General features: G+C 43.3%; 2 protein-coding genes across 5 annotated transcripts; one reads left to right on the top strand and one right to left on the bottom strand.

Moving 5' to 3' along the window:
• Positions 1 to 3,561: 3,561 nt before the first annotated feature.
• On the bottom strand, positions 3,562 to 8,381 carry LOC119185548 (uncharacterized). Of its 4 annotated transcripts, none has more exons than XM_037434523.2 (6): positions 8,125 to 8,381; positions 7,660 to 7,830; positions 7,394 to 7,570; positions 7,246 to 7,320; positions 6,874 to 6,945; positions 3,562 to 6,526 (listed from the first exon to the last, which is right to left on the bottom strand). In XM_037434523.2, the coding sequence occupies exons 5-6, from the start codon at positions 6,874 to 6,876 to the stop codon at positions 4,340 to 4,342; spliced, it is 2,190 nt and encodes a 729-aa protein (XP_037290420.1). In that variant the 5' UTR covers positions 6,877 to 6,945; positions 7,246 to 7,320; positions 7,394 to 7,570; positions 7,660 to 7,830; positions 8,125 to 8,381; the 3' UTR covers positions 3,562 to 4,339. The 4 variants fall into 4 exon arrangements, 3 of the variants coding, with proteins under 3 accessions (XP_037290420.1, XP_037290421.1, XP_037290422.1); XM_037434524.2 differs by having other exon boundaries at positions 3,562 to 6,523; XR_012889196.1 differs by lacking the exon at positions 6,874 to 6,945 and having other exon boundaries at positions 6,361 to 6,526; positions 8,125 to 8,376.
• A 91-nt stretch (positions 8,382 to 8,472) lies between these two features.
• LOC119176369 (uncharacterized) lies at positions 8,473 to 12,469 on the top strand. Its single transcript, XM_037427619.2, has 8 exons — positions 8,473 to 8,791; positions 9,339 to 9,436; positions 9,524 to 9,860; positions 10,115 to 10,251; positions 10,845 to 10,983; positions 11,061 to 11,135; positions 11,892 to 12,012; positions 12,359 to 12,469. Exons 1-8 carry the CDS (start codon positions 8,605 to 8,607, stop codon positions 12,390 to 12,392), a joined length of 1,128 nt encoding a protein of 375 aa, XP_037283516.1. The 5' UTR covers positions 8,473 to 8,604; the 3' UTR covers positions 12,393 to 12,469.
• Positions 12,470 to 16,412: the final 3,943 nt, after the last annotated feature.

Raw genomic sequence — 16,412 nt, 5'->3', positions numbered from 1 at the left:
GTAATTGCACTCTTCTATTGAGTCTTTTCCGGAACAAGTCGAGAGTGGCAGTTGCTATTTCGATTGTCTCACACATCAGATGGGTATCGAGCACGTGTACATGCTACAAAAAAGCATTAAAACGTTGAATGTTTTATACATACTTATCAAGCATTCTTATTTGTGACGTTTTTAAGAGAAATTTTGATGGGGCCCACTTGCAAGGGGTGTCCTCCTCCCATGGCCGAGCACAAAGGGGTCGGGGAGTCAACGTTCTCTGCAGGCGTGGTCAACGGGCGTCCAGGTCATGACCAGTAGGAACTGTGCACATGAGAAAATATTGCATTTGCTCTCATCTTCACATATGGCCATCGACAGGTTATCGTCTTGGGGGTAAGAAAACCCTTCTTTCAACTTGCATCATGGCTGAGGGAGGGGGTCATAATGCTGTCGCTAGAGTCGGTAGCAAGTCCTGGTGTGGCTTGAAGGGGTCAAGTGCCACTTTTGCACCACGCTTATGTCTACACTTCATTCATTGAACACAATGGTGAGAACTAGTTGACTAAATGCGCAGATTTGTTTTCTTCCGCATCTTATACCGCTACATAAAACATTCTCATTTTGTGAAAAGTAGGTATTTCGATTCGTTTGAAGGAAAGTAACATTCAAGGCATGACAGATACTCAAAACTGCGGTTTCCTGCAATCGCAATAAGAGAACTCGTAGCAGAGGTGCCTCTTTTTTTGTGCAGCGTACAATTTAAGAGAGATCCAATTCGGAAAAAGCGAACTGAGTGGCGTGCGTCGGTGCTTGCTCAATGTTCAATGAAAGAAGGTTTCATGAAGTAAGACGGTAAGTCGGGCCAGTTGGTTAGGATCCATCGTGAACTTTCTTACAGCGCAACACCAGAAAAAATACAGGACAGCGAAGGAGTAGAAGGAGTTCTACTCCTTCGCTGTCCTGTATTTTTTCTGGTGTTGCGCTGTAAGAAAGTTCACGATGGTTTCATGAAGTATGACATAGCCAACAACAGAAACAAACTGCTGCATCTTAAATTAAAAAAAAAACAAGCAAACTGCTGCACATTCGTGGTAGAACATGGACATTGATTGAAATCCGCGTTTTTTATTATGAAAGCGAAATAAAAACTATTTTACAAAATGCTTAGCATTCATCGTGATGTCGACACATCTGTGTAGTGTCATTAGTGCTATTTGGATGAAAATTCCTAAATTTCAACTAATTCAGTAACCTCTGGCAGAAGAACCTTTGGAATTTTTAGTTTCGGTTTCCGCGCCGCCGGTGCCGCCGATGAAAATTGGCCGCGCGCCGCCGCCGATAAATTACCCGCGTGCGCCGACAACGCCGCCGCCGCCGACTCTGAACGACCCCCCCTCCCCGCCGCCGCCGGTAAATCACCTCGGCGCACACCTCTAAGTAAGACGCGGGGAGTTTTGCAACTTACCTAGTTCTAGAAACGTTGTTCGAAACCGCCTCCCCAGTCAAAAATAGTTAATGGGTCCAACTGGATGTTCCAGTTAGGAGCAATGGGTGGCAAAGGGGGCTAAGTGGGGTTCAAATGGTGTCTAACTGGTGCCCAATTGGAAGTGCATGCTGCAATGGGACTGTCCAATTGGACTTCCCATGTAGTGGCTTCTAACATTTTAACCAACTCTGCATATTTGAAGTTCTAACAGGATGACCTGCTGTCATGATAGGTGGTTCCAGTTGGTTGCAATGGGACTCAAATGGACGTCAATGGGACCCAAGCTGCAATGGGAGAGTCCAATAGGACACCCCAATTGCAGTACATGCATAACTTTGAAGTTTATTTTTTACAATTCTCTACCTGAGCAGTATTGAAAGTCATAAATGGAAATCTACGGTGATGCATCCAACCCTCCATATAAAGCAATTCATTTATGTGTGTTACCCAAACAGAATTCGAGCTAGTGCTTCAGCTTGGAATCCCTGAGCTCGGTCACTTACTTAAACCTTGGATTAAATTAAGCTTGTTTACAACACTTGCCTGGTTTACAAACAACCACTGTATCAGGGCATCTGATTAAGCTTTCCATATATGCATCATGAAAATGCAGCAGTTAAAGTACTAGTACACATTGGAACCGCACCTTCTACTGTTTGCAGCATCACAATGTACCAACGATGTCTTATTCCCAAACTAGGGAATATGGCTAACTACCAGTGAGCACCTGATGTCACGTGTTTATGGGCTACCTGTCACTGCATATAATGCTGCTGCAGGATATGACTGAATTTTTTTAATATTCATACGATAGAAAAGGTTATGCAACTAAGAGAAAACAATTAGATGTTCTCACTAACAAGATATCCGAAAGAAGGTATGAAAGGCAACAATAACATTGAAAAAAAAAGAATTTTATTTCAAGGCAAACAGGATTTAAATAGCACAGAACATATTTTGGTGTAAAAAAATTTCTTGGCCAGTGCTGCAACACAAGGCGTACAAGATACTTCAAATATTACAAATACTTATAACAGTAAATTGAATCACAATAAAAGGAATTTTAGTTCCAAAGGAGGAAAAAGGCATTGCCATACAACTGGCATTTCAGTAAAGCACTGAGAAACAGGTTTCATACAGGTTAACAGTTTACACGTGAACAGCATGTCTTTACTTATTTAAGGATGCTTAAAGGTCAACTCCGGTGGTTTTTCGAGGTCAACGAATCTCAATCAAATTCGCTGGGTACACTCTTACGCACATTCCTGTCATTTATGCCAATTACAGGCTTGAGAGATGCGCAGATTATTTGCAAATGAATTTTAAAGATTGCCTCGAAAAACTCGCCTCGCTTGCCAGAATTATTGGCAACACTGTCAGTGCGATGTCAAGTTTGTCATGTCAACGAAAGTGACGCAGGCGATGGCATCGCTACTTTGGCCCCTACATTGTTTATTGTGCTGGCCCCAAGACGACAGCGGTGGTGTTTGGCACGACCATAGCACGGGAGAGCTTTCTTCCTTCCTCTGTGGTGTTTTGCCGGTGCTTCGCTGGTCTGGCTTTCACAGTTTTCATACTACGTGCCGGCAGAACCAGTATACGGCCTCCAGTTCTTAACAAATAGTACATCATATGCAGACCGGGCGCCCGGTCGGGTTTCGGTTTTGCACCTTTTTGCTTATTAAAAATTGTTTTCGAATTTCCTGAGCATTTCAGCTATTGGGCTCGTGACAAGAGTGTCTCAGGAACACAGAAACACCATTACCTTGACATGGTCGAAAAATCGCTGGAGTTGGCCTTTAAGGATGCTCACAGTGGCACAATGAATTATGTATGAATGACAAGCACACATTCTATGCATAGTGTACAAGACTGAACTTGTATGAAAAAGAATAAAAAGCGTCATGTAATATTGCAGTACCCCGACACACACACTAAAATAAAGAATACAATAGCAGTAAGAATAAAAAAAATACAGCACCCACTGAATAAATATAGGAAAACATTCAGTACACAATGCAAATATAAAACATTAATACACACAAAAAGAGACATAATAAATTTAAAGAAATTCAGACCCACCGATCTCTTTTCGGTAATATTCAGATACCTAATACAATATGCAAAACACTAGACTTTAACGAAAAAAAAATATTTCCAAAAACAATCAAACCTAGAGAGCAAGCTGGCTTACAGACAGATATTTCACAATTTGTCACAGCCATGTGGTCAATCAATTTAATCTGCACAGCACGATAAATCCCTCTATATCAGTGGTCTCAAATATGCAGCCGGGGAGGCTCTCATGTGCGGGCCCACACATAACCATTTTCACTGCACATTTAAAAACATTTTCTTGGTATGTTCATGAGCTACACAGGCATGACTGCTCTAAAGAACAATTTTTATGAGGTACACCATGTTGTCACCATGCATTGAAACATAATCGTGAAACAAAAAATCATCACCATATCCAGAAAGTGAATGATGTTAGGTGAGCTTGCTTGGAGATGATCAGGTCACCCGCGAATCCTCCGTACAAATCTTCTATTACCATATATAGACGTGGCAATGTTATATATACATAACATACTCAATGTTTATTAATTTACATTTGGATTCACTATATACTTTTTGATGAACTATATACATTATATATACTCAAACGGAATTGTTTCAATGGTATGAGTCATCATGACAAACATCTTGCCTACTAGAAGAGCTAACTAGTCACGGGTGGCGATTTCACGTCGATCGCCTCAAGGCATTTCAAGGGCCACTCACATAAAAAAACGCTCATGTTTTGAGGCATAGTGTGCACTAAACAGGGTTCCTTTAAAACTTACACAGCATAGGTTCTTCACTTCAAATACATTACAATGTAAAGGAACTTGGAGGGAAGCATACATAGGAAGCTCTTTCGAGTTCCACAAACACAACCACCTTTCTGATTTCAGAGCATTCGACCAGTGATGTATTCGCTGCCTTGTGATTTACTTTCAGCACATGTGACATGGCCACCAAGTTGTACATCACTGGACTGCAGCTTAATTTCCTTGCAGATATATATGCTTTGTTGTCGCTGCCATGGTATATTTCTTCAACAATAACAAAATGCCCATTTTGAAGTTCAACAACAGAGCTATTGGTCCTCTTGTTAGATGCATACATGCTATCAGTGATAATTGATCCCTTCGCCAACATTCTTCTGTATTTGGTGAACTCAAGGGTAGTGTCATGTAAAGATGGCTGCAAACCTGCTGATGCACGTCGGGAACCGTGTCCGAAAAAACGGTAGCCACCACTACTAAGTACGCTTTTTTGCGTTTTTGTGCCATCAAAAGACGAGCAGTACTCTGCTACACTTGGACTGATAGCCTGCCGTTGAAGTTCTACTACCATGCTTTCCATCTGTAGGACTCGGCAGACTTGATGGGGAATTCCGTTAGCTGCTTTTACAGCTTTTTTTAGGCTGCCGTTCCCAGCTTCAAATGGGAACGCACTGTGTGCCCAAAGTGGTCCCCAGTGGCGCACACTCTTTGCTATATGAGTCAGTTGGTGCATGTTGAATGTCATGACTGACTTGCCAAACAGCAGTTCTGCACGCACATGAAACTCCAACAATAGCCCCTCGGCAATGGTGAGCTCAGTTGGGCTGATTGCACGCTGCAACATTATGTGCAAGGCTTCAACTAGGCAAGCCCAGTGTTGCATGTATGGCTTCTCAAGAATGCCATGCAAAACAGGGACACTGTAACAAAGTAGCCAGCTCTCAAGTTCCTTGGCCTTCCACCATTTCCGCTCTTTTGTCGGCCTCGGCAATCGCTTCACATCCATTGGTGGCTTAATAGACATAAGCCTGCGGTCCACTATGTGCTGATGTCGGCTTATTGAACAGGCACTATCAGAATTGAACCACAATTCTAGGAACTGGCGCGCTACCCCCAGCAAGACACAGTGCATATAGTCTGGCACAAAGCTCCACACTATGTTAAAATGGGGCAGGTTTATCAACGGTGACACTGTTTTGACTCCTTGCACAGGCACCCCCCCTTTCAAAGCAATCTCCATGTCATTTAGCATTTGGAGCTCACTTCTTTCTGTGGGTTCAACTTCCTCAACTGGGTATTTAGTTGCCCCGCCAGCTCTCTCACCTCTTTGGAGACACCAATTACATCCAAAATACCCATTAAATTGGGTTACACCTTGCATCGGTGCCCTAGCAACAGAATCTACACTTGAACAGATACAATAGACCTTATATTTTTCAACCCTTCCTTGACGTTGTAATTCAACGCCATTCTCACACAGCTCGTTCATTTTCTCAACAAAAGTACCTTGGAAAAGTGCCATGTTTGGCTTTTCTTTCCAGAACCACAATGCGGCCAGGACCAATTTGGACATTCTTTGCTGTGGAGGGAGCTCATTAACAATTAGCTGGATGGGCCAAATTGATGTCCCACTTGATTTGAAAAGCGGGGTCCCATCTGCATTCAACGAGAAACTGATTCTTGGTCCACAGTGTTGAGATTCGGCTACAAAAGTACGATACATTGTACCATCCCAGATGTCTGAAAATGTCCCATTCGTCGGAAGGGGCTTTGTTAAATCAAGAAGATCACAGTCCTTAAGTAGCCTTTGAAGTTGCGACTCCACATCGAGAGTGACAAAAAAGGGGGCATCCGAAAGGGAAGACACAAAAGTTGTGTGACTGCACTTCGAGCATTTCAAGTAAGAATTTGTCTCAAGACTGCCAATATGCGAAAAGCATCTCGGACAAAAAAAGAAAAAAGTCATAGTGGTGCCAGTTTCGCTAAAAAGTTTATGTAGGTGATACTGTGAGTGAGGTAATATAGGTTTATCAAAAATTCTGTTAATTAAATCTATTAAGCTAGTTAAACCCAAAAGAGTCAAATTATTCTTCACAGCATGCTTTAGTGCCATTAGGAGAATATCTCCCTTCGAAAGAACCACTTTCTCAGTGACAAGTTGTGTAAAAAGGTCTCCAAAGCGTGCCTTGCAAGATGGATCAGGCTCTGTCACTGGATCTGCAGCAGGCTGCTGAAAGTAAAAAAAAAAAAAGCTTTCGTCAATGAAGCTATCACAGAATTCAGTTATAGTGAACCGTGATAAGCCCAATGAATATGAGCAAACAACTCTGTTATTGATCAGTACAAAATATCATGCCTGCTAGGCTGATAACTTTTTACAGACCAACTGGTGAGATATTCTTTAAAATGAAAGAGCCAGTGATCTTGAAATGAATCATTCACCAAATCACCGCTACGTGTCCCTCTTAACAGTGCCCAATTTACACAGACATTTTCCAGTACATAAAAGAGCCTGTGAAAGTAGTGCCCTTAAAACCTGACCATAAATCTAGTTATTTCCAGTGAAAACAAACACACCATGTCATCATCTAATGTGAGAAAATCTCCAGGGAAACCTTGCTGTGAAGCATGGTCACTTGAAAAAGCTTCCTGTGAAGAAAAAAAAAAAGAAGCATTTAGTGCCACAGTAACCCAATCTGCCTATTCTAGTTAGCTGTGCTAGTTCACTCATAGCACGTAAATTACATGACAACAGACAGTGTTAAGAACATGGTCTGAAAACCTGTTGCAGGTTGTTCCCAGAGTTTATTGTCCCAAGTGATAACTCGTCTTGAACTGATTATGCAAGAGAAAACCACAGTGCCAATGCACTTGCTCAAGGCTATTCTAGTGGATGTGAATCTTCCAGCTGCACATATTTGTAGAGTGCAACTAGTGTGTAAAAGTTACCTCTTCATCCTTATCAAACAGTGACGAATCATCTGCGTCAGAAAGGCTTGCAATGCCGTCTTGAAGTGGAGAGTCCTAAAAAAAACCAACCAAAATTTATAATTTCCCATCGTAATACATAAGCATAAAATAGCATGTGTATGCTTACTAATTAACTGATAAGCCTTAGTAAAATAACTTCATCTGCTGGGGCGTGAGGCTCGCGTGCAGGAAATTTCTGTGACGGATCAGCGCTGTTCCTCTGCTCTTGTGCTTCAGGGGCTGCAGCAGGAGCTTCCATAGCACTGCCAGCTGACGAGCCTAACCGGCCTCCACTTGACGTTACCTGTGATAGAACAAGTGCGCCGATATAGTAAACGGTTTATCGTATAGAAACAATAGTTCTCGTAGCATTCTACTACCAGCTCAATTTACCGGCTCATTATCGGACTCGGGGAAATCTTCTTCACTTTCCGGACGTTCGGAGCCCGGACTAGCTATGTGACTATTCCGGCTCTTCAGTGATGTTGTTCGACTTGGTGGATCTGCCCTTTCAGTGTCGCTGTCTGCCTCATCACTCGAAGAAGGCATGCTAGGGCTGGCACCCTAGAAGAAAATAATGAGATTTGGACTTAAATTGCTGCGCTAAATTAATGAAAAAGAAAATGCACTGATAAAAAATAGCAATTTAACACGGCCGAGCACATTCGATCATTCGCGGGCAGAACTATAAAGGGTGGTAAAAAGGAAGACCGTAAAACACGGCGCAACGATCGAAGTCGTTGAGCAACATGCAGATTAATGTTGTGGACAACCGCTGATCTGATACCAGCAGGGCCCGGATCAAGCTAAAACCCCGATCGAAAGTGCCCATCCATGTTGAAAATGATCAGAACTTACGGTCGGCGGGCAAGCGCGTGCGGTGCTCCTTGGTAGCTGGAACTGAGACTTGGGATTTAAATAAGTCTTGTAGGGTCCTCTCTTTCTTTTCTTCGGACCGCGCTCCATCGCGAGGTCTTGAAGCAACAAGACGGCTTATTTCACTCCGGGACACGAAGTACAGAAACGGCGATGTAAGCGATAGGACAATGTGCACCGGCTGCCTGCGGCCACAGCGGCTGCCATATTGCATAGACACCCTGCAGCCAGCAGTCTGCATGTGAATTGATTGAAACAGCGTAGCGTTAAACAAACATTATAAAAGTAAAAAAATACTTTTAAAATTATTCTGATTTTTTGTTTACTTATAATGAAGAATAACATTTTCATTGACAAACTATCAGATCCGCAGCTGCGGTCGACCCTTGTTGCTTGCTGTGTGCGACCAGCGTTTGACCAGCTGTAGCGCACGTGTGTAGATGTTTTCTTCAGCATTGCAAGATGATTACCCACGTTCGAGTCCGGTACGAAGATGATAAAAAAATTGGAACGGTGCCAATAGAAGACGTTAAAGATTTCTTCCCCCGTCACCAGCAAGACTTCAAGTCCAAATCCCTCTATTTAGTCAAATGGACGGACGACAGTGGAGACAGCGATTACTATAGGGCCCGGATTCTGGCACTGGGAGGTAAGCCTGCTTTTGTTTGATATGTTGCCGGCGAAATGCATTCTCTTTGGCCTGGCTGACTGCTAAGCACTGTTCACCGTTAGTAACTACAAAGTATTTTATCGATAATCTCCACTAGCATAGTTCATTTTGTTAATTTACCGCGTGCAATCGCAAATAAGTATGGTGTCATTATTAATTTATGCATATACCTGAAAACTCTACGGAGATGACGCTGGTATTTACCTGGCCGCAGAGAGATACCAACAGCGTCGGGTATATCAGCCTGGAGTATATAAGGCCCTTTTGCGGTAGGACGCGCCTTTGTTTGTGGCACTGCAGCTTTTATACCTAATGACAAGGTCTATACGCTACTATTTCGCTCGCGGCATATGACGTTGTGTTACAACGGTACTTAAGCATTCACACGAGGTTCGATGGTTAATTTACAATGCAATAAAACTAATAAAAGTGCATGCTAGAGATCGTGAAATGTGCACGCGTCAGAGGATGATGTGACACTAACTCAGTAAATGTTAATGTTGCAATCCGCCCTCACGTTTTCCAGAATCGGAGGACTTCGCGGAGACAGAGGCCAGAGAGAGAACGCGTATTCCGAAGAGGGTTTATTCGCCGGCGTCTTCGGACTACGAGAATGAAGCGGAGGTAAATTATTATCTAAACCTCCTACAAAAGGTCCTGTCAACACTTGTGTAAACAGTGTGTAACAAGTTATTTTCTATTTTCGCCCAGAGCCCTATCAAAGAAAAAACGAAAAACAAAACAACAAGTGGTGCAGAGGCACGCCTGCTTCAGCTTTTAAAAAGCAAGAAAGAAAATATGAAGAGGCAGGCGAAAAATCAAGATGGGCCACATTCTAAAAAGCACCACAAAGAAGCAATGGACAGTGGGCGCCTTCAGGGGGCTCATGAAACCATTGATAACCTTGAAGAGCAGGTAGAGAAAAAATCTACCATCATTCGCCAACTGCGAAAACAAAATGAAGAAAAAGACAGGGAGATGGCTCAACTCAGAAGACTGAACATGGAGCTTCAGGACAAGGTTATTTCTGCACTGGAAGACATGAAAGGTATGAAGCAGAAAATGTCTTCATTGTACTGATTTTGTGCTGTGAAAGCATTAATGCCATTCTTCTGACATTTAGCAGTGTGTACAGCTTGTTACCATAAAACGTTCGGCAGTCTTTAAGTGAAGATATTTCGAGTTTAGACTGCAAATGGCTATTGTTTACAGCTGTTTGATGAAATTTAATGAAAATATTTTGTCAGCTCTTTTTCCTCTCTGGGCAATGCAAACAGCACGGCACCTCATGTATAAATGCAGGCTGCAGAATTATGAAAAGGATCATGGATGGCAGCCAGTCGAGCCCCTCCGTGTCTGAGGATCTACAAGACACCTTGACAGAGCGAGCCCTTCGCCCAGGTTCATCCAATCCGCAACCGAATGACAGTGAAACAATGGTATTCTATCTGGAATGTCAATAATGTGCAGCTGTCCAAATTACAAACAACTGTTCTTTTGAAAGCATGTTAAAATAATATAAAGCAAGATTGAGCATTATAGATTACTTGTCATAGAAGTTTGTCTCTGCACAGCTGAGCAAGACATTCCAAAAAGAGTTCAGTGATCATTATAGATATGTGTAAATTTTAAGCAGAACTTATGAACAACCAAAAAAAATGAATTTCGTTGTCAGCAACACAACTTACTAAAACAACTTCACTAACGTACTTGTTGGACAGAAATATTAAGGAATACACTTGGCCTTGTCTGCTGCTGTTTTAGCCATCTCGTGCTGCGCGGATTCAGCACAACCTCACTGAGAAGGTGCAGGCACTTTGTAAACTGGTCTTGCACAAAGGCTGCACTTTCTCTCAATGAATACTGTGGTGCTGACACCACCATGTGCAGTTCATAGAAAGAATGCTAGAGTGCAGCACCACAAAACTGGCTGACAAAGTGCTGGTGAAATGAATAGACCTTTGTTGTTTATGATATGCAATACAGGTTGCACTGCACATGGATGCCTTCAGAATGCATATGTTCCGTGCAGGTGGACATTGGACGAGGGCTTATGGTCAAGAAAGGTGCATGGGAACATGTGCAGTCCCATCATAAGGATTCCTTATTTGTCAAGGACCTGCTAGTCACCATCTGGTCGAAAGACAACCTTAAGGAGCGCTCCCTGCATGGTTGGTTATAATACAAAAGCATAGTGTGTGTCAGTTGGTAACGGGGGAATTCGTTGTTGTGGATATCTGTTATGCAGGAAAACATTGTCCACGGTACCCTAACCGTCCACGCAAGGCTCCCCTAACACCGTGGAAGTTGGACGTAATGCGTGGTAAGTGTGCAGACAGTCTCTTGGAATGCATATTGAACCAATCTTATTCTTAGTACATGAAATCACAGCAAAGCTCGGTTGCAATTGAGTCTATTTTGAAGCCACTACAAACTTTACTGTCTGCTTTGACTTCAGTTATGAACACAATTTTACATAAACTATGTAGTTGTAAAAATGTGACCCAACACCTTGCCTCTTACTTACTATTAAATTCATTTGTTTTAGTCAGGAGTGCAGGCAGGTGAAAGTCTTAAGTCTCTTAAATGCACTGGTAGTTCAAAAAGATAGTCGAAAAAAAGAAAAGCCAACAATAGAGCTAGTGTGTAGACTGCCAGCATTTTTTTCATCATAACTTATATCTCTTTCATAAAAAATGACAAAAAAAGAAATAGTGTTCTCTGCTTTCTTCCTGCACTATATAAATCCACACAGTTACATGGTGCGAGTGGAGAGCTGTGAAATGTTACTTTTTTAGATTATTTTTGTGCATGTGCACGCTAAGTTCGCAGTTTCCTTTTTCTAATAAATGCTGGAACGGAACACTTTTGCTAACTGGAGAATGCTTTCTGTATTGTTCAAGCCTGTGCTGCTAAGGCATATTCTAGGCCATTCAGCATATAACACTTCATTGCATCAAGAAATATGACTAAAAGTTCAATTTTGAACTTTTGTGTTCTTAAAGTAATATCGATGCTATTAGTTCTTTAAGCAGCTGGTTTCTTCAAGGCTATTTATTGATAATTTTTGTTGTTTCAGACTGCTACAGAGCACGTCTGGAGCATCAAGGCGTGCCTGCAGGAGTACTGCCGTTGGCAGTCAAACAGATGAACCACTTCATTGTTGAGAAGCTTTCAGATATTGAGAAGCTTGCCAAGCGGTAAGATAAGTGTGTTCTTTGTGTCAAAGGACTCCCCCCCCCCCCTTTTTTTAAGAGAAACTTGGCCATATTCATCTGCTTGCAACATGCATGTACAGAAAGAGACTGAGAAAATTTGGAGGCTCGTCTGGCATTTTGGCGCAGCGTGGCGCAATATGGTTTTGGCAGCTCGGCGCAAAAGCGGGGAATTGTATCAAATTCGCGTAATTGGCACAGCTGTTGTACCCCTTCAACATGCATAGCTATTTTTATGTTAATGTTTTTATGTTAAATCACATCTAGACTTGGAAGAATGTAAGCCATTGTGTGGCTGACTAAATGTATAAATTCTGCAAAACATTTGCAGGGCGAAGGACAACCAGGGCGTTGCGGAAGTTTAACAGAGGAGGACCATTGGTGCATTTTCTAAATAGTGTAAATATTATGGAATGTGTGAATAAATTTTCATTCTTTCATATTTTTTTTTTCTCTACCATTGTTTTTATCTTGTATGTGCATGCATTTGAGTGTGCATTAATGTCACATTCACACTAGGTAATCCAGCCTGTGCTGTTTCCACTGTGTTGTGAAATTGCAATTAATGAAGTGCAGTGTGATGACAGCCAGCCTTCTACAGGATTGTCATTTTCTACTTGCATCCGCAGAAATGTGATAATCATGTTTATAGGTCAGCCAAGAGACTGCAATTACTACACTACTACTTAGCTTCAGTTGGCTCTCTCTGTATACCAACCACTGGCTGGCTGAAATGCAGTTAGCAATTTAGCGTCAACCAAGTGCTTACCAGAAACTAATGGCCAGCCATATTAAATTGGCTTACCAGGTAGAATGGTGACTGGCTAAACACCAGCTTTTGTCACTGGGCCAATCATCTGGATACATGCAGTGCAGCTTGGTCGAAGACCAGAGAGTCACAACGCAGACGAGCGCTTGTCTGTGTTCTTTGTCTAAGTTCGCGCTGCATGTATCCAAGTATGTATCAACTAGCCCAACTCAACCTTTTATTGAAACATATGGAATCATTGGAGTCTCAATTACCATCAAAGTGCTGACCATTTGCAACAATGTGGGAAGTCATGTGGTTACCAGCCACATTGAATTTGCTTACCAACTAGAATGAATTGGGGGCTGTTTGGAATGCCAGTTACGATCAGTGGGCCAAACATCTGGAACCACAGGATTACCAGTTAGCTTCAACGGGTTAGTCTACTGAGACCTGCCGGGCAACCACGTGCCTACCATTAATTTTCAATGGGTTGACCATTTCAGGTCAACGGGTTTTCTATTCACCACCAGTTGGCTTCAACAGGTCAGCCTATTCACACCAAGTGGACAACCACCAGTATACCATTTAGTATAAATGGGTTGACCATTTTAGGTCAATGGGGTTTCCTATTGACCACCAGTTAGCTTCAACAGGTCAGCCAATTCACACCAGGTGGACAACCACCTGCATACCATTTAGTATTAATGGGTTGACCATTTGAGGTCAATGGGGTTTCCAATTGACCACCAGTTAGCTTCAACAGGTCAGCCAATTCACACCAGGTGGACAACCACCTGCGTACCATTTAGTCTTAATGGGTTGACCATTTGAAATCAACGGGATATTTAATTGACCACCAGTTAGATTCAACGGGTTAGCCAATTCACACCAATTGGACAACCACCAGCGTACCATTTCGTTTTCATGGGCTGGCCATGTGAGGCCAAAGGGGCTACCAGTTTGTCACCAACCAATTTCAAATGGTGCGCACCATTGCAACTAACTGGCAATTGCTCAGCACCAGCCACACTTAACTGGTAGCCAATGGGGTCCCCTGTTGAACCAGTTGCATTGAAGTGGTGAGCCACTTGGATCCCCCTTTGGAATATAAGGGTTTACCCATTGATTCGAACGGGATAATGTTCAATGGGTGGCGAAAATCCTACTGGTCCAACACCCATTGATTTTAAATGGAAATTTTCCAGTTGGACCCATTGAATATTTTTGACTGGGTCGGCGCACACCTCTAGCCACCACTGGGCCAGTCTGTGTTTTGGGACGTGCCCCGTTTTGGTCACCGCTGTTTCCCCCCCTGCGCATCTTGGATTAGAGTTACTGTATATGCTACCATTAGATATGGTGGCTAGAAGTAGAGGTGTCAGCATCGGCGGCCAGAGAAGCAGCAAGAATCAATCAAGATGCTGTGGCGCTGCGGTCGCTTTCGAGATCTTTCGGTAGCGCTGCGGTCGCTTTCGTCATCTCCATGCATAGTTAAGAAGAAAGTGAAGGAAATGGAGACTGACATGTGGAGAATTGGCATGATTAAGAAGTCCGCACTAGAGATCTATCGAACTTTTAGGCAGAAAATTGCCAAGGAAAGGATATACGATAATACTTGGGGTAGTTCTCTACTGTTTGAGGCCAGGACGCGACATTACATTCCAGCACCGTCCCGGAAGGATGAATGGATGGATATGGCTGTACCCTTAGATCGGGCGGTGGCTAGCGCAACCAAGCCGTAATACCTAATGAACCAAAAACTTTATTTATTTTTTTCTTTTAAATGTTGAGGTTGAGGACTCGTACTTTGTTGAGGTTGAGGACTCGTACTTTATTTCACTCGTGCGTTGACTTTAGCCACCAATCAGATAACCTACTTCTAGTTAATTCTACCCGCTTAACGTCTATTTTGCCTTCCCTGTCCCTAAACACCAGTGATTCGAAAAACTCTGCGCCATCACCCTGAACAATAGGGTGAAGCCCTTTACAGAACATTATCAAGTGTTCGGCAGTTTCTTCTTCCTCTGCACACGCGCTGCATATCGTGTCTACACCTTCGTATTTTGGCCCGATATGTCTTGTCCGATATGCGGACGACATATGCATATGGGCATCTGGAGCAACGCGACCACAACTGCGAGCAAGGCTACAAGGCACATCAATAACATCTAAGTACTTACGTCGTCAAGGCCTGGAACTTTCAATAGCAAAATGTGCTGCATTGGCATTTACGAAGAAATCAATGTCGCGGTACCCAATCTTCGCTCACGGAGCAGTGATTCCCGTGGTTAAGCACCACCGCTATTTAGGGGTCGTCATTGATCGCAACCTGTCCTGGTCAAAGCATGTGACTGTGCTGCGAAACAAACTAATCAGTTTTGTGTATGTCCTTCGTGTTATAGCAGGACTGAGATGGGGCCCTTCGGAGAAAAGTCTTCTGCAGTTATACAAGGCATTATTTGTGGGCTATATAAGGTACAGCTCACCTGTGCTTTCCAGCATGCGGGCAACGTGCCTTCGTACTTTAGAGAGCCTTCAGGCACGAGCACTTAGAATATGTCTTGTCCTGCCACGGTGCACATCTACCTCTGGCACTATAGAGGAGTCACGCACCTACCCTATACAGGTCTACACGTCCTGTGAGCCTCTTCGAGTGCACCTTCGTCTACTGACCCGACATGCACAGCACCCTTTGTCTTCGCTACAAGTGGACCGACCAAGCTGTACCTATTCGCGATGCCTCGATATGCATAGGCACATGATCCCGTCAGGCTTTGCACCTGCCGTAATCCCTGCAGTGCCTCCATGGACATTGACTAAACCACTGGTGTTCCTTCACATACGTGGAATTTCGTATAAGTCGCATGTTTCTCATATTGCCCTCAAGCAACTCACTTTGGCACATTTAGATGACAGATACAGCGACTCTGTACACATTTACACCGATGGATCCGTAACTTCATCCGCCTCAGCTGCAGCCTTCGTGATCCCTCAACTCGGTATTTCCCGACAGTACAAATTAGATCATATGTCATCTTCGACAGCTGCAGAACTTGTTGCTATACAAGAAGCCATAAAATTTGTGAACGACCAAGCACCGCTTAAATGGACGATTCTGTCTGATTCAAAATCAGCGCTTCAAGCTATCTATTCTAACTCAAGAAGAGGCGAATTTTACGAGTTAACGTTAGGAATCGTCCAAGCATTTGGCCTAACACACAGGAGTGGTCCCTTGATTACACTCCAATGGATTCCTGGACACTGCGGCCTGGTTGGCAACGAAACAGCTGATAGCGAAGCAAGAGCGGCAATATACAACACTCCTATGTACGTCAAAGTACCCTACTCGCGAGGTGACGTCAACACATTGTTGAGATCACTCATGCGCGAATGCGTTGCCACTTACTGGTCGCTACCAGATCACTGGAACAAGCGCCTGCGGGAAACAGACCCCGGTATGACTTTTCGTCTTCCAGATAAAATCAGCCGAAGACATGCTAATATACTGCACCGAATTCGCCTGGGCGTCGCCTTCACTCGCCACTACACCCACCTAATCGGCCGTGCGGACAGCCCAAATTGTGAACGCTGCCAAGTGCTCGAAACGATAGCTCACATATTTTGTGACTGTGCA

Source organism: Rhipicephalus microplus, unplaced genomic scaffold (genome assembly GCF_043290135.1).
Source record: "Rhipicephalus microplus isolate Deutch F79 unplaced genomic scaffold, USDA_Rmic scaffold_34, whole genome shotgun sequence".
NCBI classification, from domain to species: Eukaryota; Metazoa; Arthropoda; class Arachnida; order Ixodida; family Ixodidae; genus Rhipicephalus; species Rhipicephalus microplus.
Note: the sequence above shows the minus strand (reverse complement) of the source record. Positions and strands in the feature narration are given on the sequence as shown.

Bases quoted from the DNA above. Each gene is read 5' to 3' on its own strand.
- LOC119176369 (XM_037427619.2), top strand. From the start codon at position 8,605: ATGATTACCCACGTTCGAGTCCGGTACGAAGATGATAAAAAAATTGGA. The intron at 9,861-10,114 runs GTATGAAGCAGA...GTATAAATGCAG, and splicing joins TGCACTGGAAGACATGAAAG to GCTGCAGAATTATGAAAAGG. The intron at 12,013-12,358 runs GTAAGATAAGTG...AAACATTTGCAG, and splicing joins ATTGAGAAGCTTGCCAAGCG to GGCGAAGGACAACCAGGGCG.